The sequence below is a fragment of the Mobula birostris genome, chromosome 20 (assembly GCF_030028105.1).
Source record: "Mobula birostris isolate sMobBir1 chromosome 20, sMobBir1.hap1, whole genome shotgun sequence".
Taxonomy (NCBI): domain Eukaryota; kingdom Metazoa; phylum Chordata; class Chondrichthyes; order Myliobatiformes; family Myliobatidae; genus Mobula; species Mobula birostris.
In genome coordinates this window covers 32758035-32784093 of record NC_092389.1, presented here as the reverse complement: position 1 = coordinate 32784093, position 26059 = coordinate 32758035, and the positions used below count along the sequence as shown (strand labels likewise).

The window sequence follows — 26059 nt, the reverse complement described above, 5'->3', positions numbered from 1 at the left end:
TTTATTTCCTCTCTTGAGGAATCAGAGCCATTTGTGAGCTTTCTTGACCCTGGCATCAATGTGTTTGGACCAGAACAGGCTATTGGTGATAATCTAGGAACATCGCAATAGCTTGACACCTAGGAACTTGAAGATCTCGACCCCCTCAACCTCAATGCCATTGATGTAAACAGGAGCACGTGCATGTCCCCCCCTGCTGGAGTCAATAAGTAGCTGTTTGGTTTTGCTGAAATTCAGGGAAAGGTTGTTGTGTTAACACCATGTTACTTAGCTCTTTGTTTCCTTCCTTTTCTCTAACCAATCATTAATTGAGATACAGCCCACTCTAATGGTATTATGTGCAAACTTGTGCATGGCATTAGAGCAGATTAAATATCAGGATTAAGTTCCATCTACTAGTCCTCTGCCCAAATTTCCAGCTAATCTATGTCCTGCAATTTCATGCCATCTAGAGCCATACTTATAAGACCACCTACATTCTTTTCCAAGGCACCTATACGTATTACAAACAACAAGGCTCCCATCACGGATCTCTATGGTATGGCACTTGTTATAGTCTTCCAGGTAGAAAAGCACCGACTCAGATCTACCCCTACCTCCTATCACCAAGCCAATTTTGGATCCATTTTTCCAGCACAACTCAAGTCTATTGTGCCTTACCCTTCTGGATCTATCAACCATGCATGACCTTGAGAAAAGCTTCAAAGAAGTCCATGTAAAACACACCTACTTTGCTGCCTTCATCAATACCTTTGCTGGGATGAAGTAATTAGAGAAATACACCATGGAAACAGACCATTTGGCCAACACGTTCATGCTAATTGTGTTGCCAAGCAAGCTGGTCCCTGTCCACATTTAGCCCCTAGACCTCTAAGCCTTCCTTATCCTCATACTTAGCTAGATGGTTTCTAAATGTTGCCAATGTGTTCGCCTCAACCACTATTTCTGGCAGCTCATTCCAAGTACACAGGATCCTCTGTGTGAAGTTCCTGCTTTGATGCCACTTTTTAATTGCTCACCACTGATCTTAAACCCATGTCCTCTTGTTTTGAGCACCTCCTTGTTGTGTTCGTAAATGAGAGAGAGTGCAGAACACAACAGGAGGCTAGCATGCAGGTTATTCAACTCAACATTATTGATAACACTGCTTTTTATAATATCGGAATTCCTCCCATGTGGGAGTAGCTTACTGAATGGCATAGGAATAAAACTATTAATTACCACTCTACTCCTCACTGGGAAAAATACTATGTGTTTTCACTCTGTTTGTGCCCCTCATGATCTTATATACCTCAGTCAGGTCAACCTTCAATCTCCTATGTTCCAGAAAATAAAGTCCTCGTCTACACAACCTCTTCTTGTAACTCGGGCCCCCACATTCAGACAACATGCTGGTAGATCTTTACTACACTCTTTCCAGTTTAATATCTTTCCCATAACAGGCTGACCAAAACTGTATACAATACTCCAAGTCATAGAGTCATAAGTATGACTTCATTACACCTTATATCACAGCAACCTGACTTCCCAGCTCCTACAGCAATGAAGCCAGCATACCAGATATCCTCTGGACATCCACTCTGCCTGTGACACTGCCTTCAGCATTCACAAGGATGGTCTGAAAGCTCCTGAAGACAGAGAACCTTAAATCCATGTGCTCTCTGATGTCACAAATATCCCAATGATTTATAGAGAAAATATGCCTTTAACCCTGTATGATTTGGTAAGTGACAGAATCAGTTTGGTCTTGAATTTTCCTTGAACTCAGTCAAAATGGTGCAAAATAACTTAACCAGCATTGCCTGGTTTGAAGTGGGCCAATTAAGATACCCCCATGTTCTTACATTTGGTTGATGCATATGAAATTGTGTCATAGTCACATCACTTTACAAATCATATCTCTTCAACAGCTGTGGGCCAGCGGTCTGTGCTCTGTAGACAGTAATGTTTGCATCCAAAGCCGCCCATTTAATGTCTGCTTGCAATATACATTAAGAACTGAAGACTGATTCTTGCTTGAATTAATGCCTGGTACACACACCTAACTCCTCATCTCCCACAACCTCCTCGAAAATATCAATCAAGTGTTTGAGACATTTCTCCTACACTAAAACACATTGACTCTCTTTATCAGTCCCCGCTTTTCCAAGTGAACGTAAATGCTGTCCTCCAAAATATTCACCAGCATCTTTTTACAATTTTTTTAAAAAATTGCTGATCAGTCTTTACTTTCCAGGCTTATCCCTACTTGCCTTTGTGAACAACGAGGCAACATTACCTATCCTCCAATTTTCTAGTATCTCACCCATGGCTAATAAAGGGGCAAACATCTCAGTCAAAGCCCCAGTAATCTTCTTCCTTGCTTTCCTTAGCATTCTGGAATGGATACCATCAAGCCCTAGGGATTTATTCACACTAATGTGCATCAATATTTCTAACACATCTTCCTTCCTAACACAGTTTTGCTTCAGAATGACAGTGTACTTTAACTCTCCTTTAACTCTTTAACCTCCACATCCTTCTCCTTGGTGAATACCAATGAGAAGTGTTTATTTAGGACATTGCTTGTACCCCCTGGCTCCACACACACATTATGCCTTTGGTCACTGAGGGGCCTCTTCCTTCCTTAGCTGCCATCTTTCTTCTTTTACACTTAGAAAAAGTTTTATAATTTTGATTGAAAGAGAAACTGATTCAATATTTTAGGCTGAGACTCCCTTCGTCAAAATGGAGGAAGAGAGAAAGCAAGTTGGTTCAGAGTTATTGAGAAGTAGAGAGGAATGAGTAGGATAAAAGAAATATGTATGCTAAAGTGAGAGCAGTGTTGCCATGGAGATAAGATACAAATGAGGTCAGTGGGAGATGGGCAAATGAGGCAGGTAGAAAATCTGAACAAACTAACATAAACTGTGATATGAGGCCATTTCATTTTGTAATTCTTGGTCCACTCTCCCATATTTATCAACTCTTCTGACAGTATTTATCCAAGCAACTATATGAGGTGCAATACCTGCCATTTGGCATCTCCCTGTTCCACGTCTAGGGATCCAAGCAGTGTTTCAATGTGAATCACAAAATGACTTGCTCTTCTTCCGACCAACTGTACACTGGAGGCAGAAGATATAGATGCTGTGATCTGGAACAACGCACAAAGTTCTGGTCAGGCAGTATCATTGGAGAAAAATAGACCGTCGACATGTTGAGTTGAGACCCGTCATCTGGAATGAAAGAGCGAAGGGAAGAGGTTGAGTAAGATCTGGTAGGTGATAGGTCAGTCTAGGTGAGTGGTAATAGGCAAATGAGGGAGGTGGTCCATCTGTGATATTGGCTCAGTTTTTCTTCCTCCATGAGCACAGTCTGACCTGCTGTGCATATATTATATTTGCATTTTGCAAAGTCTGCGTTCCTTTATTTGTGTTCTCACCCTCTAAATGCACTCATTTAATAACTTTTAAGTTCCTTCCTTCAGTTTTTTTAACTATCTCCCCCTCTCTCTCTACCCCCTCTCCCTTTCTCACCCACTATCCCCATTGACACATCTGTTCGATAACCTTGTTAACAGCCTGAACCCATAGCAATCATAGCTTTGTCTTATGAGAAATATTGCTTTTTTCCTACCCACTCACACTCTCACTCTCCATAGAGTAAAGCTAGCTTACTCTCATTTTTACAGTTCCAAAGAAGGACCATGGATTGAGATATTAATTTCATTTCTCATTCTGTGGATGCTGCCTAGCCTGCTGTGTGCTTCCAGTACTTTCTCTTAATAGAGAATTTAAGAGATTTCACAACCAATGAATCAGATTAAACCTCTGCAGTCTTGCCACTTACACTCAAGAATGGTAGTGGACAATTAACCAGCTAAATGGAGGAGGAGGATCCAAAAATACCTTCATCTTTAATGATGGTAGGATCCAGCATATGCTTTCCTTGTTCATCCTGAAGTGTCATGTAGTTGATCCATCTTGGTTCTGTTTGATCAATCAAAAGGATCTTCGGAAGTAAAGAATGAGGCATTAAACTTGCTGCTTCTGGCCGTTTTATTAAAAGTTACAAGAGCGGAAAATGAACAAGAAAGAAGAGCCAAGATAAAGAAAAGACAACAGAAAAAGAAGTTGTGGTCATCTCATACTCAAGTCAGAGATAACATAAATTCCAGTGATAACAATTAATGTATAAAATAGCCAGAATCAAGTGGCATGACAGCTGCTACTGTAAAGAAAGATGCTTCTATATATATAGATGATTATATAAAAATACAATGAAAATGACAATTCTACACCCCTGTTCAATATCTCTTTCTGAGATTCCAACCACTACCGAAGCCAGTGTTCAGCCAACTCAATTCATTTCATTGTGATATCAAGAGTTGGCCAACAGCACTGGGTAAAGCAATGTTTATGTGACCAGGGAGCATTCTGGCTATAGTGTTGCAGACATCTGCCAAGGTATTGCTCTATAGCTGGAACATCAGCTATAGCCAACAATATACAGATTTGCCTAGGTGCATACCATTTATGAAAAGTTAGGCAACTCTAATCTGGCTAATTACCAGCCATCAATCCATTTTCAATCATGAGCAAAAGCCATGGAAGTTGTTGTTTAAAAGGATAATCAAACTGCACTTACTGTCAATTACCTGCTCACCAGCAACTGGTTTGGATTTTGTGAGGATCTCAGGCTCCAGATATCAAACTTGGACCAATCAACTGACCTCCATTGTTGAGGTGAGAATGACTGCCTTTGATACTAAGGCACTAAGTGTGTCCAAAAACAGTTAGGCATGAGAACAATGTGGCAAGTCCAGCAATGATTGATAACTATGACATGTCTAGATTCTTCAGACTGTCAACACAAAGCACCCAAAGGCCCACCCTGCAGAACCCAAGAACATTTCAGTCTGCAACCACTGGAAGGAGCACATCAAAGAACTCCTCAACTATGAATCTGTCTTTGAAGAAAATATCCCTGACTCTATCTTTGTTGGTCCAACCTCATCACCATCCAGTTCAACAATAGGTTGAAGACACCACAATCCAAGGCTGAAATCCAATGACAATGCATTATAATCTTGTTAAATTTCTCATCAGAAATTTCAGGAAGAAATTTACAGCCTTATCTTCTGAGAAGACATCAAGAAATCACAGCTATCTTCCAGAACAGAGATAAATCTGAATGTAGAAACGAGGGGGACTAGAAACTGTAAGGAGTCCCTGCTGTCTGTCACAGGGGATGTGGTCCCAAAGAACCTCCTTTTCAACCTTCTTCATCCTGCCACCCTGTGGCTGAAGAGCTGTTCATTGAATTGCAGTGTAGACTGTCTATCAGAGGAACCGAACAGAGAACAGTATTTCTTAAATATCCTTAAATCCTTAATCCTTAAATATAGTCCTTAGGCCAATAATGTTGTGCCAACGTTTTAACCCACTCCAAGGTCTATCTAACTCTTCCCTCCCACATAGCCCTCCATTTTCTTTTCATCCATATGCCTATCTAAGAATCTCTTAAATGCACTTTACCACCACTCCTGACAGTGTGTTCTGTGCACTCACTGTGCACTCTGTGTAAAAGAGCTACCTCTGATATTCTCCTGTACTTTCCAGCAATCATCTTAGAAGTACACTCAGTTGCCACTTTATTAGGTACACCTGTACACTTGCTTGTTAATGCAAATATCTTATCAGCCAATCATGTGGCAGCACCTCAATGCATAAAAGCAAGCAGACATGGTCAAGAGGTTCTGTTTTTGTTCAGACCAAATATCAGAATAGGGAAGAAATGTGATCCAATTGACTTTGACCATGGAATGATTGTTTTTGCCAGACGGGGTGGATTGAGTATCTCAGAAATTGTTGATTTCCTTGAATTTTTATGCACAACAGTCTCTCGAAAGAATGGTGCATAAAACAAACAAACAAAAGAACATCCAATGAGTGGCAGTTCTGTGGGCAAAAATGCCTTGTTAATGAGAGAGGTCAGAGGAGAATGGCCAGACTGGTTCAAGCTGACAGGAAGGCAACTGTAACTCTCCATGAAGTGGATGTTTTATAGCAGCAGAAGACCATTAAGTACCTCCTGTACTTAATCAAGTGGCCACTGAGTGTATATCCTCTCATATTAGCCATTGCCACCCTGGAGAAAAGGGGCTGGCTGTCCACTCTATCTATGCCTCTTACCTTATAAAACTCGATCATGTTTTTTCTCAACCTTGCTTGCTCAACCTTTCTTCATAAAATATTTTCTCCAATCCAGGCAGCATCCTGGTAAGTAGCCTCTGCACTCTCCCTGAAGTTTCCACATCCTTCCGAGAATGAGACAACCAAACCTGAACATAACACTGTAAGTCTAATTGGAGTCTTATGCAGCCGCAACATTTCCTCGTGGCTCTTGAACTCTATCCCCCAACTAATGAAGGCCAACACTCCATAAGCTTTCTTATGAATCCTTTCAACTTGCATGGCAGCCCCATAGAAACTTATAACAACTTTCTACATTATCCACAGCAACACAGACCAAATTTAAAGTACATCTAATAACTCCAAGAGAATTAGAAGGAGAAGCAAAAATCTCTGTACATAGCTTCATTTCAACTCACAAAATTATTTGACTCCAATAACTGAAAGGCTTAAAAAGTCCCTCTCAAGTTTGGCTGCCATTAGAAATTCTCTTCTTTCCCACGAATAATTGTATTCAGCAAGTTTACAACAGATGAAAAGTCATCCTCAGACTGGTTCCAAGCAAGACCATATTATCACTCAAACACTTTAAGAGATCTTTCCTGTTCTTCCGTAAGCATCTGAATCTCACTATTTCCAGTTCTCCTTATGACAGAGAAGGAAACCACATTGGGCTATCAAGTCCACATACAGTGCAATCAGCATCCCCATTAATATCCTCTATAACCTATTCTTCCAACTGATTTTATCTCTAAGCTACACAGAGTGACAACTTTCAGTGTCAACACACCTATAAATTGACATGTCTTGGGGGCATGTGAGGAAACTGGAGAACCCAGAAGATATACAAATGTCAAAAGGAGACAGGCAAATACACACAGACTGGTTTGAAACCAAGTCCCAGGAGCTGTGAGGCAGCACCTTTACTAGCTGCACCATTCTCTACATATGGGGAAAAGGGGAAACTTTTCAAACTCGAATGCTTACTCTCCAAAAAAAGAACTGAGTGATAAAGTTGCAAATTGCAGCTGAGGTTCGCATAATCTCATATTCAGAAACTGAATTTCAAATCATCATTAACTGTACCAAAAAATGGGCCTCTCCAAAGGTCTACAAAATGAAAGCTCCTTCCCAAGCTATTCCTACTGCAGTACACAAACCTTCAAAAATAAAGCTCCATTCTCCACATCATCAAGGCAAATATAGACAAAGATGATGGAGTTCACCATAGTCTCAAATTAGTCAGCTTCATACCCAGCATAAAGCTCATGGTCTACCAAGCACCAGCAATTCCTGCTTCCTGTATCCTTCTGAGATATGGAGTGCCAACAACTGGCACAACCAGGAAAGATTCAACTGCCACTTTTCCACAAGGTCCTTGCTGATCTAATGGAAGGATATCTGGAGAAGTATCAGGGTACTTTCTCCAGGCAATATTTCCAGCATACCTGCTTAATCACACTCATTTAATGTGTGGGCAGCTGGCAGGGTGGGAAAAGGCCACACCCTGACTGGGGGAGCGCGGATCCCAAACTAGAGAGGCAGAGCATTGGTAAGGAGCCCAGGAAACATGTCTAGAGCCTGTGGAGGGAGGTGGTTGCTGTGGATTCAGGGGAGCAGTGATGTGGTGGGGGGGGGGGGGATGAAACGTGGCTAATGGAATCAGATAGTGATTATTTTTCCCACCTCCAGGATCCAGCTAGAAACCCTTTGCCAACAGTTAAGCACTGAATGTGAGCAGTGCAGCTCCTGCAGCTCCCTGTTCCTGCATCAACAGCACACCCTCTGAAAGCCTGGAGCTCTTCAGGGAAGATGGAAATTAGGAAGGCATTGGCAAAGATTATATGGATTAACAACTCATATATTTTTGTAAATGCTGGAAATACTCAGCTAGCCAGTCAGTATCTATGGAGAGGGAAGCAGAGTTCATGCTTTTGGTCAGAAGATCATTCCCTGTTTTCAAATGGCACTGATTAACTGTTTTCCTATATCCATATTAACCTTTTCCTATAACTATCAATCTGATTAGGTACGCTTGCTTTATTCATCAGATATTTATGGCACACAGATAATTTGTATGGCTTAGTCAAGGGTAGATCCTTGGAGACCAATCAGACAGAACATTTTGAAGAGAGTAATCTCTGTTGATGAGAGTAATACGTGGTTTATACTGACTTCAATAAAGTCTTTGACAATGCCCCATATGGAAGACTGATCCTAAAGCTCAAGGCCCATGGGATCAGGGGTAAATTATTAAATTGGACCCTAAACTGGCTTGGCAATAAGAGACAGAGGTTGATGGTAGAGAGCTATTTTTGTGATTGGATGCCTGTAATTTGTGATGTTCTACAGGGATCCTTGGTATTTGTAATACACTGTATTTAAATGATACAGATATAGACGTAGGAGGAATGATCAGTAAGTTCATAGATGGCATTAAGATTGATACCGTTTTGATAGAGAAAGAAGGAAACTCTATCGGGCAAATCAAAAAATGTAGCTCTGAACTAACTCACAAAGTATCCAGAACAGATGATGATGAGCTACTTCACACGGAGGGCCACAAAGATCAAAACACTCCCATCTGATTGGTCAGCCCAATCAAATTCTAACGGAACTTTCACACGATAAGAGTGTGTTTGAAGAAAACTTAACTATCAGGAAAAATATCTGGGCTGTGGGACTAAGTTGGACGGCTCCTTAAAAGAGCTAGCACAAGTACGTCTGGCTGAATGGCACCCCTCTGCTATCTGTAGTAGCTTTCTAGATAAGATATACTCACTCACTCTGTTCTCACGCACCGATAAATTTTTTCATGTTACTACGTGCAACTTGTCTTTTTCAAGTGATGCAATGTGTCTGAGCCCTCAAGGCCCAAATACTATAGCTCAAGCAAAATCACTGTCATAGCTATCCCTAACTGAACTCAAACGAGTTTACAGTTTAATGTCAATAAACGACTGCCAATGGGAGTGTGAAGATGACGCAGAATGAGATCCAATAAATTCTCGTTCATTGAGCGAAATTGAGTCTGGTTGCAAACGTGGTCCTTCGCATTTAAAACAACATCCCCTCATTTTCTTTATCGACGCATGAATGTCAGGTTTAAAAATTGTCCAGACCTGGTGTTGCTTATTTTCATTGGATCCCGAGTTCGGCTCTGCGCCAGACCCCACTCCTTCATTCATCCACCCCTTGGCTTGCGAAGAGGTGTGTAACTAATGAGCGCTGTTCCTTGAACGAGCCGAAACGTCAGCAGCAATCTAAAGGTAAATAAAACGATTCCAACGCACATTCGTTAACACGGTGTGATTTCTGACGGAGTGAGTTGGACTTTTCCTCTCAACAATAATTTGAACTTCCTGCAAAGGCACGAACTGGTTAACTTGGCTGGAATTTAAATACCTTCCCGAGTTCCGTTAGAATGTAATTGCACGATAGACCTGAATACAGACAAAGCGACCCGTCTGGCCCCTTTCACCCCGACTCTTTATATGTTACTGTTCAGAGAAAAATGTTTCAATATGTTTGAGTCTGGATGATCCTGGGGGAGGGGAGGAGGGGTATTTAAGGAACAATTAGAAAAGAGGGCGTATGTTCTGTAAATGACTGTTTACAAAATACCTGGTGTTTTATTTGTTGTGATGCTAGAGTTGGGTTTGGAGCCTTGTAAAAAGTTTCTTGGAATCCCGTTTTTATATATTAAAATTTTCGAGTTTGAATTAGGTTACGGACGGGCCTGGAGCTCCACTCAGCGTCTCGACTTGGTTTAACTTGTTCAAAGCGGAGAGAAGTCAGCTCGCTGAATGCCTTGTGAGAAGCTCGGTGGGTGAGTGGTGGTGGTAGTTATTCCAGTTATCCGCGGGGCGGCCTCAAAACTTACCTCGGCAGAGTGGCATTTCAATTTCACATTAATTAATTAGAATTGAAAGAAGAAAATAGCGAACGAAGTTAAGCAACATAGAAAACCGGTATCACCATTACGCACGGGTCTCAATAATTCCCTGAGGTTTCTTAAACTCGAGCTGTCTGGTTTTTTGAGGCAGACGGGCTCCACCACAGTATGGACTTTCTTCTTAAGACTTACACATTCAATATTAGACTAGCAATGGACAGCTAATCCGCTTGTCTCTTGGGCAAGGTACCGGAGCCACAAAGCGCGACAGGACTTTTAACCAACTTTAAAGGTGAGTGCGAGTTCTTAACCACTAAAGTAACCAAACGCGACAGACAAAGGCATGACAACAGAGGAATCTCGGGTGAAGGGGCCGCTGAAAAATGTGAGAATAAGTAACACATTAATTGATCTGATTTCCTTCCTCCGGCTGAACGGAACGCAACAAATCAATCGAAAAGAAGCCGGGGACTACGGGGAGCTCACGGAGTATGTGAAGGTAAAAAAAAGGAACAAAAATGAAAAGAATAAGAGGTAGGAAAGAAAAGAGAAGCCAAGAGGCCTGGAAAAATGAGTGAAAACATGGCAATGAGATGAATAGATGTTAACTCTGTTGCACATAAACTAGGAATGGGGAAACCTGAGAAAAAGTGAAGAACATAATGGCTGGAAAATAGAAAGAAGGAAATAGACAGTGAGTAGATACGGACAGATAATTGTTAGATAAACAGCCGAAGGAACAGCGCTGGACAGTTCGGGAGCAGCATCATTTGCAGGAGTGCTTGTGTGTCTGCTGCGGATTAGGAGAAAGTAGTTTTCAATTTGAATGAGTTTGGGTGCATTTTATGCCCGCGGTGTGCGGTTGGACACTTCCAAACCTCCGACAGGAAATCTAGAGAGAACTGGGTGAAAGGGGCACTGGCTAAACCCAACTTTTGTGCACACTCTCAAATGTGGGACTTCTTTCAGGACGTGGAAGCAAACGGAACACGACTCGGGGCAGCTTGGAGGAAAATGTTTCAGACTGTCCCAGACACCTCGTCTTACGTAAAGGTAAGATTGAGGCCGTAGTAAGCAACCAGGCCAGTGCAGTGGCCTGATATTAAACTCATGGAGCATGTCCGAGAGAAAAAAAGGTATTTATTGTTAGGAAGGACGGAGGAGAAATTAACGCTTGCTCGGAAAACAATATCGAATTAGTCCTCGTTTAGCCAACATTTAACGTCCCGGCTAAAATCAATTCCTAATTTTAATTTGCTCAACTTTGGGTTTCCAGTTAAACCATGTGCACCCAAGTGGCTTCCAATTCAGACTGGCAGGAGGGAACCCCTGATCTGCTGTTTAGTTAAAAATGAACGAAAGTCGTTCTTTACCCTCCTCAAGCCCTATGCGGTTTGTCTTCAGTACGGAGACATTACTGCTGGCCTGTCGCTCCTTCGTTTCAAAATATCACTCTGACTCTCGTGTCATTCCTAAAAATCTATACAGTGAAAAATATTTCCTCGCAATCTGCGAGACTCCTGATACTACTGGGCAACAGCTCGACACGTTTTTAAAAAGTTTAATGAAAATCTCAAATTTTAATGATACTATCCACCCCGCACCACCAAAACATTAATCTTAGACGTGAACATGGATTCCAAGCTAAGAAGCAGCTATCACAATTGTTCTTTTACATGTAGAAACTCGGTTTTATTTATCACGGGCCTGGTCTCACCGTGAGTGAAACAAAGTCAATCCAGTGAATAACTAACCACGACAGTTTTAAGCTTTGCGTTCATGTCGAGATCGCATCAATGTGAGCAATGATTCCAGAACTGCTTTTGAAATGGAGTTTTACATCAGTTTAGAACTGGGATAAAGATACAGCCGTGGTCTGTCAACTGAGTTTTCGGTTTTTCAAGGCATAAAACCAAAGGTTCAGCTACTTGTTTATAGAAAACTACTGTCTAACTCTCAGCTAAAATGTTCTTTGCTCCACAGTTATCCCCTTTCCTGCAGAGAAACCCAAGACCTATTCAAATCTCATTCGACGAACTGATAGGCGCCTTCAGACTGAAATTCCCCCATTTTAAAACAAAACCGTTAAATAAATTATTAAAAATAAAAATTGAAAACCCATTTGTAGCATCCAAGTTTGACCCGTTACGTAGATACAATCCGTTCACTATGTGTGCGCGCATCTAATCTTTTAAACTTAAGTTTTTAATTATATCTAACACAAAATAAATATTCCGCTCATTTTGCGATCGCTGCGTGTTCCTAACCTTTCTGTCGTGTTTTTACAATGTGGAAATCAGTCATTTGCAGGTGCGTAACGGTCTGGATCCATTTATTTCAGACACTGTTGGCACTAACACTTAATCAAAGGGGAACCAATATCACAGGGATTGAAATGCGCCTCAAACTATTCAAAGAACACCTTTAGAAAACATTTATGCTTCTAATATTTTACGGCAGTATGCGCACTTCGAGTTTGTACCTAACGCCCTTGCAATAGCACATTTTTTTTCATCCAGTCATAACGTTTGTGTTATGATACAAAGGCTGTTTTACAGACAGTCTCCAACTAAGGGGGAGAGGTCTGCGAAAGTGGAACAATTCTCAGTCTGTTCCCTGCTCTTACTGCGAGCCAGGGTTCAACCAAAGCTCATCGAGAGAGAGATAGAGAGAGAGAGAGAGAGAGAGAGAGACAGAGAGAGAGACAGAGAGACGGAGAGAGAGAGAGACAGAGAGAGGGAGAGAGAGAGAGAGAGAGAGAGAGGGGTGCGGGAGAGAGAGAGAGGACAGAGAGGAGGAGGGAGGGAGGGAGGGACAGAGAGCGAAAGACAGAGAGAGCAAGTGTAAAACTCAGTATTCGGAGGAAAGCCACTCCATGGGGTTACCATGAGATAATCGGTCCTCTCATTACAATGCTCCGAACTGCGAGACCCTAATCTAATTACAATCGGACAGTTATTACTTTCTAAAGATAACTGTGCATTAATTTTTTAAGCACGTCGAGACAAAACCCTAAAGCAGGAAAGCACGAAATACTTTGCAGTTATATTATGTTTCATTCAAGCGCATCCAGGTCCTGGTTGCAGACTTGTTTTCCTAAGGTCAGCGGAGACTAGGAGTTCTCCAATAAAAATAAATCTCAAATTAATTATGCCCCCGAGCAACGGCTCAGACAGTTTGCTTGTGTATTTGGAGTAGCAGATTTTTCTCTCCCCTTTCACCATCTTCTTACGTCTCTTGTAATTGTGGGAACTTGTCCTTATTCTTAAAAAATAGGAATGTTAATCTGGTTCCTTGTGTTTTGATTTCCGAACTGCCCATTGTCCCATCAAAATTGCATATTTTGTCAATTCTAGAGAGGCTTCATAAACTGCGCGTTGCAATATTCTTTTTGGTTGCAAAACTTTAACACATGCATTACGCAGCTTTCCTATGCATCTTGAAATGTCATACCAGAAGGAATCTGAATTTGTCCCATTTCAAATTGTAAACAGATCTTGATGATGATTTGCCCTGCCCTGTTTCCTTAGTGATTGAGGAACCCCGACTCTCTCACATGACCAAGTGGGCCAACACTCAATGTTCAGGTCTTCCGAAGCGTGCGCGCGCAAACAAGAAATACATTTCTGTACAACAGGAAGATGTGCGTGTGTGTTGATGAGGCGGAGGAATGGTGAAGGATCGAGCCCTCTGCTAGGCATGTAGGTGGTGGGGCTGTGGTCAGATTGGGACCATCCTGTGAGAAATGATCCCCATAGTGACCACAAGTTCGGTACTCTGGAGAAAGCCTGGTCTTGGAAGCGGCTGTTCTGCTGTTAGCTGGAGACAGACTCCCTGCCTGATATATGTCTTCTGAATAGCAAACTCTCGCGTGTAAAGACGAGCAATTAAACATAATCACAATCATATTATTCTTAGTGTTCGTAAATAACATTCTTATATCATTGACGCGCAAAAGAAAGCAAATGCACGGGTACCCACCCGAATTTAATGCACTTTCGCATTACACCGAAGGTTTAATTAGGTCTTAGATACGGAACCAAGTTCCAATGTCCGCGTAAAGAACGCCTTCAGTGTAAATATAGGATCGAAACTTTGCCATTATTACTGTATCGAATATTCACCCCATCAGTGAGCGCACCGCGACTCCCCGGCGGTCTCCACACGCTGCAGCTGCACTGAGATGCTGTCTGGATTGATGGGGATAATTTCAGAGGGGGAGGGTACTGTAGGTTTTTAACTCGCCAATTTAGTGAAGAGTGGGAGAGAGGAAAAAAATTGAATTAGGAGACTGGAGACTTGAGGACGCGTTCAAATAACAGGAGCACAAGGTCGAATGGGAGTTTTCACATCGATATATCTGAAAATATAGAATTTTCACCAGGTAAAGTCTTCATTCTAAATTATACAATTTTAGTAAGTGTTCCGAAAAGTATACTTTGTAAAAAGATTGCTGGTGTAACAGCTGCCTGTCGCGTTTGCTGGAAAAGTGATAGATCGACTCTTATATAGGTTTTATGTACTTCTTTGACAACTTTTTGCCGTTGGTGCTTGTGCTGGGCCGTTCGTGGCTGTTATTTTCTAACGTGGAAATTCCCGCTAGATCATCAGAAACAGCAGGAAACGTGTTGCAAAAAAAATCCTCTAGCGATGTGAATTGTGCCATAAAAAGCGCTGTAAGTTCGTTTGAAAGTTAAAACATAGTAACTCTGCAGCGTTTGGATTAAGAGGCTGCTTGTGTGTACAGTATAGGAGTGTACGTCGTGCGGCAGGCGTTGAACGCAGTTAGGCTGCGGGGCGCTTCCCAACAGGAAAGCGCATTTGACCCACGGAAAATGAGACATCGCTATTGTTACTCTTTCCTTATCTTGACGGACAAAATATCCTGCTTTAAAAACATGTGTAATGAACCCCCATCATTGGTTCAGCGGCTTCCTCTCAAGCGGCTGACTTCACTTCCCAAAATTGCCAATCTTTCATCCGGTTACCTCGCCTGTCCGACAAGAAATTGCGGTTGTAATTACCTCCTGACTGTGTCATGTGTGGGATATTGTTCCGATTTGGGGAAAAGGGAAGAAATCGGGTGAAATGGACGGCACGATTACGGTAAGGGTAGATGGGAGGGGTGGGATGTGCTTCAGAGATTGCCCGTCATATACATCTCATTGCCACCCTTTCCTTGGGGCCGCGGTTTTGAGCAAGTTTCCAGCCCAAAGCGGTAATCCGATTTCCTCATTTTTCCACGTCCTGCTAAATTTCCTTTTCCTTTTAAGCATTGATGCCGGAGTGGGAGACTCGGTTTCAGTCAGTAGGGCGCCTGTGATAAAGAGGCGTGTTGAGGGAGTCCCGGTGAGTGTCAGCCTTTCCGCACCGAGTAGACTTTGCTTCTCTTTATTCACTTGGATAAGCATGTTCCCAATTTGGGTGTTGCTCGTAAACCTGGCCATTACTAACGGGATTAAACGAGATGGGTGGGCGATTCGAGGACTGGGGTGCTCGGGCGCTCAATGCAAGGTGGTAAGAACCTGTCCACGGATCGCCGGGACTATCACGAAATGCGCAATGTTACATGGTACTGCACCCGAGACCCATTCCGCAAATTGATGGGCCCCTCAGTACCCCCAGAGATATCCAGCGTGCGCCAAACACTAAGCAGCAAGCATTGTCTGATGCACTTCGTGTGTTTAGAATTTGTTTGAATGCATAATAGCGAGACTGATCGCATGTTTTTCCGGTCTGCTTACGGGCGATATCTCGCTGCCCGTTTCAGAACAGCGCGTCCCGCCATCTGCAGCTTACAGACAGAATTTATTTGTCTCAGATGTTCCATATGTAATTGTGAGCTGCCTCCGTATCGGAGAGGGTCCTACAGAATACGTAGTTAAGTTAGTTAAAGAAATACAAAGTGAAGAACTCGCCTGGACAGAAGGAGCGATCACATTAAACGAATATGTTAAGTTGTTCAAAGGTTTGATTGACTCATAACTGAACACCGGAGTTCTCATCAATTTCCCCGACCTTATCAACTAAACATACACTTCCGTTCTTTACACCCAGGTTTCCTGGCAGATTTCCTTTTCCCTTAATGCACTAAAGATGAAAAACTTTGCCTTTTTCTCCCTGCACTCCCCAAAGGAATGTCTGAGTGTTGTTGCCCCGCATTTGTCAGTACGTTCGTCATTTGTCATGACTTTTTTTCTCTGCAACTTGCTTTGGCTTGGATCAGGATCCACCGCTTCTCCTTCCTGCCTCCTCTACTCCTGTTCTATTCGTCCACTTTAGTGCAATTTGGGTTTGGGTTGCACCAATAGAAAAGCAAAGCGGCGGATGAACGGTGTGTCACTGAGGTTTGCCATTGCCCTTGACTGTCAAAGTGCCGCGATGTAGAAAGGCAAAGGCTGCACTGAATCCTACAGCAGGATCAAGCCAATGACAGTACGGGCACCTTTAGCTACCTCAGAACGTTCTTGCAGGTTTGTCCAGCCAACACCTACATCCCGACTTTGCACCGCATGTATATGCGATCTTAATCATTCCCAGAGATACCCGTGTTCTTTCGAAGTTGATCGAAAGATTGCTGGAGCACTAATCCAATTACAGGTCAAACACTCAATATTAAATATTTATATATCTTTCAGTTTTAAATGGAGTAACGTAGATTCCCAAAGTACTCAGCTATTGGGCTAGTGCTGAGATTTGCAAATTATAGGCCATTGCACATGAACACACGTATTAATCACACACAGGGACGGAATCAGAAAAAAATGTAACACATTTACAATGTGAAGGTAGGCGTACCCTATGTAATGGCATAATGGTTGAATAAGTTTGGAGTTACTTTGAGTAATTAGCCCGACGTCTATAGAACAGAGCATCGTGTTGGTCTGGAGAAGGGGGCGCTGTATTTGCGTTTGTCTGTTTTTTCTCTCTCCGTTTGAAGGGTCCAGTTTGAGAAGTTGTTTCTGCTGCCTCTTTCGAACTCTCTCATTCGGTGTCCCGTGTTTGTTCTGTTTCCAGGAGGCCCTGTCCGTTGTGAGCGACGACCAATCTCTGTTTGACACCACGTACGTCGCTGCACAGCTTCCCAAAACGGATATGACGGCTTCAGCTGCCGCCGACTATGGACAAACGCACAAAATTAACCCATTGCCTCAACAAGATTGGATCAATCAACCTGTCAGGGCAAATATTAAGAGAGAATATGACAACATTAACGGCTCCAGGTAACACCGGATCAGCCGGCTCCTTCTGGGAATGCACATCCTAATTTGCATTCAGCCAGACATACTGTAAATGCTTCTAATGTGATGCTCTCGAAGAATTTCCAGACAGCCTAATATATTCAGTTGATTTCTATTAATATATTCAGTTGACCTAAGCAGGAGTTATAACATCTTTTCCTCGCTTTCCGTAGAACTGGAAACACAAAGAGAATGTCCCTATATAAACAGGTCCGCTGTATTTGCTATAAAGTGCACGAATAGCAAGAATTATCTTTGCGGTATGAACACTTGAGGAATATTCATAGCAACCTACAAGACCACGATGTGTTGTGTGAATACACCTCGGTCCCCTAAACTTCTCAGCAAAGCAAAGCATCTCGCTACCTGCGGCCCTTCGACTCTGGTATAGATTGCTGGAGGGTGCTCAGCTGTTCCATGTTCCGCTTGCTCACCATCTACCCAAAGGGAAGTATAGTCTCTTGGAAAGTGGTGAGGACCACTAACAATCCCAAACATACAAATGAAACGTCTTCTAGCCACAAGTAACAGGCCTTGAGGCGTGGGTCAAGGAGAAGTGACTGCTGGAGGAGTAAAAGGTCCCAGTCCGTACCTCTGGTATCCGATCGGCGAAGGACCATTTCCACTTGTTTGGACAAAATGAGGGCGGACCTTCCGCATAAATGGATTGCTGGATAACTTCACGTGTGAAATTGCGAATAGGCCAAACCAGAGGGATTCAACCAGCTCCCTTCCCTCAGAGACACAATAAGTAGGCTAATTTATTTAGAGGCAGAGAAGGGCGAGGGAAGAAGGAGCGTTATGTATCATACTCTCACTTTTACTGATTCATTTTATTTTATATTTGTTGAATTCACATTCTCGATTTACCAAGGTGGGATTTGAACTCACTCTCTTTGGTACCTTTTTATTTAATATTCTTCCCCCTGTATAGCACTCTAAGAGCAGATCCTACCGATCAAGTGACAGACTCCCAACCCCCAACACACACACACACACACACACACACACACACACACACACACACACACACACACACTCCGCAGCTAGCTGAGTACATCTGAGTGCAGTTGTTGTAATGAGAAACAGTGAAATCATTCATTTTGAAATTGATCGGGGATATTGGTGACACAATCTGCCCCACCTCTCCCATTCCTCCCTCATACTTTGCATGAAATGGTGGGGCTTTTTATGTCCAGTTGAGAGAGTAAAGCGGCTCTCGGTGTAAAATCTCATTCGATCAATGCGCCAACTTGAATCATTCTGCTCACATCGCTGGAAAAGAATTATCTGTGGATTACATTTTTTCTTACTCTTGTTTATTTCTTTGCTATCATTTTCCCATCCCTCTTACAAACGCTGAAGTACCTGTACAATTTCGAACATGCCTATATTGCTTTTACCCCCGGGACAAACTCAACATTTGCAAAATAGAAGACCAGAAAAAGTAGAAGTCGATGGCGCTATAACCTGAGAAATTACAAACAGTTTCACAAAGGCATTTGGTTGCATCTTTGCGCACAAGGGAATGTCTATGATTCTTTTAGGAGACGCAATTGAAATTTTATTTGGACCAATATATAATCTCTCGCCGGTCTCTCTACCATATGAGGTCTAACTAAAATGAGTCACAGCACGGTGTTCTTGGCAACCGCTGTCTACGTTTTCTTAAGGTTCTTAAGGGAAAAATGTAAGCAAGTCTATCAGGTAGTGACAGTTCTGTCGCTGTACCTATATTTCTTTGTCCTTCCATTCTTGCAATGACTCTTCTGCTTATTTACATTGACAGAGATTCACCTGTGGACTGCAGCATTGCGAAATGCAATAAGCTGGTCAGCGGCACTGACACCAACTCCATGACTTACAGCAGTTACATAGACGAGAAGGATGGCCTCCCTCCGCCCAACATGACTACCAACGAGAGGAGGGTGATCGTTCCGGCAGGTAATTAGTCTCGAAAACAGGCCCGAGGATGGAGATGAAGGTGGAAGAGTTGTCTTTAGACCCAGCGTGTGATCTTTGGTTCCCTCTGATGTATGGAGATCTCTGCATACAAACTCGGTGGCCACAAGCTGCCATGTTAATGTAGTGAGGCGAAATGCCAGGGAAACGGCCCCACCACAACGCAGAAATTGACTAAATTTGATTCAATTATGCACTGAATTGCTAATACCAGAAATTAGCCGAGTGGGTTGGATACATCTGGATTGAGTAAATCAATCGCTGAGCCGACTGGGTGGGAGATAAACCCCATCACATAGAATAGTACTGCCCTTTAGGTGAAACATCGTGCGGATTGGGGGATTAGCATTATGGAGTCGGTGCGGCTTGTGAGGGTATTGAATAAGTTATTTAAATGGCTGGCATTCTGCAGATCCCACACTTTGGAGTCCGGAGCATGTCAGGCAGTGGCTGGATTGGGCTATCAAGGAGTATGGGCTGCTAGAGGTTGATACGAGCCTCTTTCACCACACGGACGGCAAGGAACTGTGCAAAATGAACAAGGAGGACTTTCTCCGCCTGACCTCTCTCTACAACGCCGAGGTCCTGCTCTCACATCTCAATTACCTCAGGGAAAGTAAGTAGTATCTCTGCTTTTATCAGCGGTGGAACGCAGAAGTGAGTCACTTTGCTGCCTCGGATCGAATTAGAGAAAGAAAATGTGATCAAGGTGTTTCCACTTCTGCAGCTGCGGGAAACAATGAAAAGATCACCAATGTTTTGCTGTAAAACATGTGTGTGTGTGTGTGTGTGTGTGTGTGTGTGTGTGTGTGTGTGTGTTTGTGTGTGTGTATTTACAGCAAAACAATATATTCGCGGGCTTTGAAATTCAAATGTATTGAAATAATTGCAGCTTTCAAAGAGATACATGGTAAATTTTCAGGTATACTGGTTCCCAGACACTGATTATTCCCCACCCCCGCCCAACCCCACACCGCTCTTCCCTTTCATCCATGTCTCCGGTCCTTGGAGGAATCTTTCATCTTCCGGTTCCTGGCACGATAGACTCAAAATCATCAATTGAGTGACGATGGGGTTAATTGTCGTGAGGCTTGAAAAGAGGGCGTGTGTGTGGGAGCTGGTACGGATTTGCAGGTTGCTTGTATTATTTCATTATTGTGACTTTTTGAAGTTACAAGGCTTGCCTGAGAGCAATGTATTTTATCAAAAGCTGGACCGTTAGGTTCTTCTCTTACTGTGTTACGCAAGGAAACTCGGATTAAGATTTTGCAAAATTCTCAGAGCTGAATACATTATATTGCTGATAACATACTTCAACTGAATATAATTATTACAGAAAATTAAAAGTTTGAAATGACTTGAGAACACGCCTTGATCTGGTTTCGTTCGCCATTGTAATCCGCCTTCTCTCAGTCTCAGTTTAATTCTTCTAACTCTTATTGTGAAAGGATCTTTGACGACAGAAGACTTTGAGATATATTGTATTAAATCCGTATATGTTGTCAGTATGGGATGAAAAACTCCACAATGTAAGAATATTTATCAGTGAACAAAACAATAACATATCCCTTTCCCACCTACCCCTTGGCCGATAAACTTGAACGTCCCAAGGCCGGGAAATTTCGGCGGTGTGAACTGGCTGGTTTTCTTTGAGTGAACGAGAGATATTCTAGTCTTTCTTAAGTCATGTTGTTTGTAAACGGGGTTTGCTTTCTTTTGGGTGAATTTCTATGGATTTCTCCATCGTCTGTTGAAGCTGGAATGGGAATTTTCCCGGAAACTGAATTCAGTGCAAATGGAACCGGGTTTAAAGGGTTGATAATTGATTAAAAGCAGCTCTGCTCGTCATAAAAAAAAACACAATGATAGTCCAAAGGACGTGACAACCTTTATTATGTGCTTAAAAGTTAGACTTACCTTTACATAAAGACGATTGATATTGAAAAGGGCATGAAGTGGCGGTGCTCACTGAGGGTTGTCGCACGTCAGGGAAATTAGTTTTAGGATGAACTTCCCGTGTTCATTAGTTGCTAAGAGGTTTGAGGCCGTGTTACATTAATAGTTCTGTACTTCAGATATCTAGAACAACCATGTGTGTGTAACTCTGAGTCTGTCCATAGCTTCGGAAATCCAAACGCTCGGATTTGAGGACAGTGGCTTTGGCTTTAAACGAATGCGGGATAGAAAACTCGCAGCGGGCGCTCGAAGAGCCACGCCTTGTTGTGGAGATACATCCGTCTGTTTTTTTCTGTCAGACAATTCCAGAGTTGGTTGCCGATTTGCGACTTGCGCACCTCTAACACAAACAAAGTCATGTCTTTGGGACTCATGAGGTTTGGTCGGACGGCCACATCCGATCCCCTGGAACTGTCTGTCTCAATAAACCGAAAAAAAACATGAACCGCATCTACTTCCTTTAAGTTCTAAGCGGTACCACAATCACTGTTCCTTTGGGTACCGTGATAAAGGCAGTGAAATCCCCCGCAGAGCTTTAGAACATAGGCTAGACAGCAAAAATATATCATGGTGTAAATCTTGCTCGAAGTTTAATATGAGTGTATTGGACAGTCCTGGAGTTAACGAAGAAGTAAACAAAAAAGAGCAGAATACGACGACATGCATTTTCCCGCCCAATCTTTTATACTTAATTTTCGGGAGGAATCTTGCGTACAAAATCAAAATTAGATGATCGTTTCCCTTCAATCACCCGGAACACACAATTCCAAACATACACGGTTGGGGGAGGACCCACATACACCTATAAGGAGTTAATTAATCGTATTTCAGTAATATTTTCTCCTATCTAGCTGCATTTAGAATGCAGCCCTTTGAAATTTCCATCATAGAAATTAAGAACTAAGCATTTTTTATCAAATAGAAAGAAAATAAAATAATTAATCGACGGGTTCGTCAGCAGTGTAATGTCAGAAATAGATCCGTAAAGTTACATTATTCCACCAAGGTGGTACACAGTTTAATTTGACTTACTTTATTCAAAGCTGGCGATTTGATTTACTTGGACTGATCCTACATTTTGATGCAGCTGAACCGGCACTTCATTTCCCCGGAGCGCAAGTAAACAATTCGCTGAAGAACCCATTCAGCGACTTGCTGGCACTCCTTCAGCCCCGCTCTGGAGGCAAGAGAGATAGAGAGAGCAACATATGACCTCAGACAAAGCAAAGAACGAAGGCACATTGAGGGTAGATTATAGTGAGTTCCGACTGAGTTCTGAGCGAAGGTGTATGGGGGCAGATAGCTGAACCAGAGCAAAGAGAGGTGAATAGGCAGAGGACTGCAGTGCAGGGTCTGGTTTGGATTCTCTGTGAAGTGACCCGAAAGAGTTCCCACGCGGGCTATGCTGCTGTTAGTGCTCGTCTGTTCTCCCCAAAGGGTCCCAGATGTTTCGAATAGCTGTCCCATCACTATCGTAAAAGTCCCGGTGAAATCAGACTCATGTCGGCTGCGTGTCATCTGTTGTTTTGTTTCGTGTCTCCAGTTGTGTATATTTTAGGGTCGCAAACACGAGGAATTCTTTATTTATTGTATTGTTGCCAGTGTATCATGGCTTAAAAACATCTGAATATCATACTCATAGGTGAGGTTGAGTATTTATAAATTATGACTGAATTGAAATGAAATATTTGTCGAATAGAACATCTGTACATCTGTAATTTTCCGTAGCCTTATAACCTTAAAGGATATCGGTGCTCCTGGAATTCTATATCTGTGATTATCCCAAAGTTCGTTACACCTGAAAAGAATGAATACTGCCTGAGCTACAGCATCCTTCAATATTTTGTGTTTGATTTGATTGCTAGCAATCACAATATTTTGATTTTACATTTTTATCATTATAAGTGACCCGCCCCGTGTACATTTACTAGAGAACATCAGAATCAGAATCGGAGTTAATAGAATCGGCGTACGTGGTGAAATTTGTTGACTTAGTGGAAGCAGTACAATGCAATACATGCTAAATGTAGAAAAAAATAAGTAAATCAATTGCATTAAGTATATATAATGGTTAAATTAAAAAATAGGCAAAAACAGAAATAATATAAAAAAGTGAGGTAGTGTTCATGAAACATCTAAACTGGTGTTTCAATGTTCATGCCATAGGCTCCCCATCTGTCCCTTTTCTCTCACCTCTTGATCTACCCAGTTCTTTCTACGTTTGCACCAGCATCCATTACACTGTTTCAGAGCCAGTCTGACTGTCTTTATACAGTAATTCTTGCTGCTGCCTCTTATTTGAACCAATGATCTAGTAATGTTGTTCAATCCTTTCTTACTAATTCCAGAGAATGTGTCTATGCCTCCTCTCAGTTTATTTATTTCAATATCTGGACAGTTATTTCCATTCATTTCTTGCCTATTTATTTATCTCTTATTTTCCTGTCATTAACTGAGTAACTATTCACAGAAAAAAGTGTGAAGCTTTTAAAGTAAATTTACTGGAGATAATCAATGAACCCTCACTAGCACAGAGATCCAACTCAAAGAGATTTGTAACCTCGACGACAACAATATTTTCACTTGAAACCATCTTTGTCCCACATTACATCTCTTTAATTATTCTGCCTCTGTCATGCCAAATGGCTTTGTCGTTGATGACTCATGTACTGTTTTGGGGCCATTTTCCAAATCTCACAGGTACAATACTAAACCACATTCTGTAGTTTCCTCACTTAATCATAATTTGTATTTCTTAATGCAAGATGGAGGATATTTCATACATTAATCATATTTAAAACATTTAGAAAATTAGAATATACAAAAAGGCATCCATTTGCCAGCCATATCTTGTTTTTGTTCTGGCAGCAAAGAGGCAAGTACTTTCCCCAGGACTATGAAGTTGCTAGCAAGTTGTTACTCAGTAAACAAGACCATAATCAAAACATTTTTTTTTTGAAAATGAAAAGCTTGCAGGTCTATGGGAGAAATGAGGAGAGTGAGTGTTGGAGATAGTAAGGTCACAATGGGCATAATGTCTTCTTTCAGCGCTGTCATGTACACATGACTATAAAATTATTGATTGAATTTTATTTTGTTACTTATAAAGCCCAGCAACTTAATTATTCAAGGATTACTTTCCAGTTTTACTACTCACCATTTATTTTACATTTCCTTTCTGTTACTTTATAGTGAAAATTATTTACATGATTGCATTCAGAGTTTTAAAAAGTACTTTAGCATATCACTGTCAGAGCAATTCCTGAGAGCCCCTATTAGATATTTAAGCCTAATTTTTACAATCTTATAAATGCATTAAAATTTAAAAAAAAAATCAAACCCAAAAGCTCAGTTTTTCCATCAAGCCTTCCATTTATAACTATTATTCACCATATTGAGGCTATGCAATGAGAGGAAATAAACACAACTCATGTGGTCAACACATGGCTGATGGCTACGACACTTCTGATCTCACCCACATGTAACCACAAGTTGCACCCTTCATTCTTCCTGTCTCCAGCTCTGATCTGTTTGTCACTTATTCTCAATTTTGTTTTAACCACTCAATAGGCACATTTAATCCATTATCTTTCCTTTAAATCCTGCTCAAACAACACACTTCATGGACTAAGTTTTCCCTTTATAGCTTATCCCATTCTGGGTAATTTGTTGTTCTTGACTTTGCACTGCTTATTTGCAATTGAGCTGAATAATCTGGAAAATGTATACGTTGGATCACTGATCCAATTGTTTTATGTGAGATGAATCACAAATAATGTGTAAAGGTAAAAGGTATATATTTAAAGTCAAGTTTGTTGTCATATGCACAAAAATCTAGACTAAAAATATGCAATGCAGGAATAAGAGTATCTGATTTTGCCCTCTAACCTGTTGAAGATGGTTAGTCTTCAATTTAACCTTGCATAGCTCCGCTTGCCTAAATCTTGTAATGTCTTGGTTAACAAAAACCTCTCACTGTGATTTAGAAAGACAATTGAACGAATGTCAACGTCATTTGTCGAAGATGGCTCTTGCTGTGCTCTAAAAATGTTCAAGCTACTGGGCATCCTGAATGATGGACGAGGAACCGATAGAAAAACGTACCAGAGAATGATACATCTTTTCTGCCTATTTGTTTTACTCTTTTCCTATATTTTCACTCAATATTGCCTTATGGTGTGTAATTCATCGTCATTTGGAAATACAGGCAAATTGGACTAGCTCAGTTAGGCAGCATGGATGATGAGGGCCAAAGGGCCTCTTTTCCATGCTGTATAACTCTATGACTTTTTGACTCTTCTCCTGGACAAGCCTGACTGTTAGACTAGACAAACAACAGTAGATAATTTAGCTTCATGATCCGAACTCATTTCACCATCCTTCTGGGAATCTAGCCTAAAGACAAATCTCAGTACATTACAGCAAATGGAAAATCCATTCCTAACATTGAGCTACTGAGTGAAGCATTCTAAGCCTTTAAAGCAGTGTACATTTGCCAGGTCAGGACAAGTTATGACTTCTTGTGGCTTTTACCTCACTGCCACACATCTGCCCGCAGCCACTCTAGAACGGATTAATATCAGGTTGCTTAGTTTTTTTAAACTATGTTGTTGCATAGAATGGATAGGATTTGCTGCCTCACAAAATTATAGAAAAAAATAACATTTAAATAAGCATTTAACTCTGGCACTTAGATAGATGTCGTAAGTGAGAAAGCGCAGCATCTTTGGTTACATTCTCCAGAATCCAAATGAAGCAAATGATACGAAGTACATCCTAGACCAATCATTAGTGGCTAAATTCTGTTTTTTATATTTTAATTGAAACCA

At 41.7% G+C, this 26059-nt stretch overlaps 1 protein-coding gene and 1 long non-coding RNA gene across 12 annotated transcripts in view; one reads left to right on the top strand and one right to left on the bottom strand.

Moving 5' to 3' along the window:
• Positions 1 to 9503, bottom strand: part of LOC140185129 (uncharacterized) — a 34622-nt gene extending 25119 nt beyond the window's left edge. For both annotated transcript variants that reach the window (XR_011882505.1, XR_011882504.1), the window contains exons 1-3: positions 9299 to 9503; positions 3891 to 3993; positions 3011 to 3218 (exon numbers count right to left, since the gene is read on the bottom strand). This is a non-coding gene — a long non-coding RNA (uncharacterized lncRNA). The remainder of the gene's footprint in view (positions 1 to 3010; positions 3219 to 3890; positions 3994 to 9298) is intronic.
• Positions 9504 to 9589: 86 nt separating this feature from the next.
• LOC140185128 (Friend leukemia integration 1 transcription factor-like) overlaps positions 9590 to 26059 on the top strand; it is a 70803-nt gene continuing 54333 nt past the window's right edge. For 2 of the 10 annotated variants that reach the window (XR_011882503.1, XM_072238443.1), the window contains exons 1-5: positions 10371 to 10570; positions 11041 to 11124; positions 17089 to 17294; positions 19102 to 19256; positions 19687 to 19890. Coding sequence is in view for 9 of the 10 variants with exons in the window: in XM_072238443.1 (XP_072094544.1) it covers positions 10415 to 10570; positions 11041 to 11124; positions 17089 to 17294; positions 19102 to 19256; positions 19687 to 19890 (805 nt within the window). In the remaining variant the exon portion in view is untranslated. The other 8 variants (XM_072238436.1, XM_072238438.1, XM_072238439.1 and 5 more) reach the window with 8 other exon arrangements.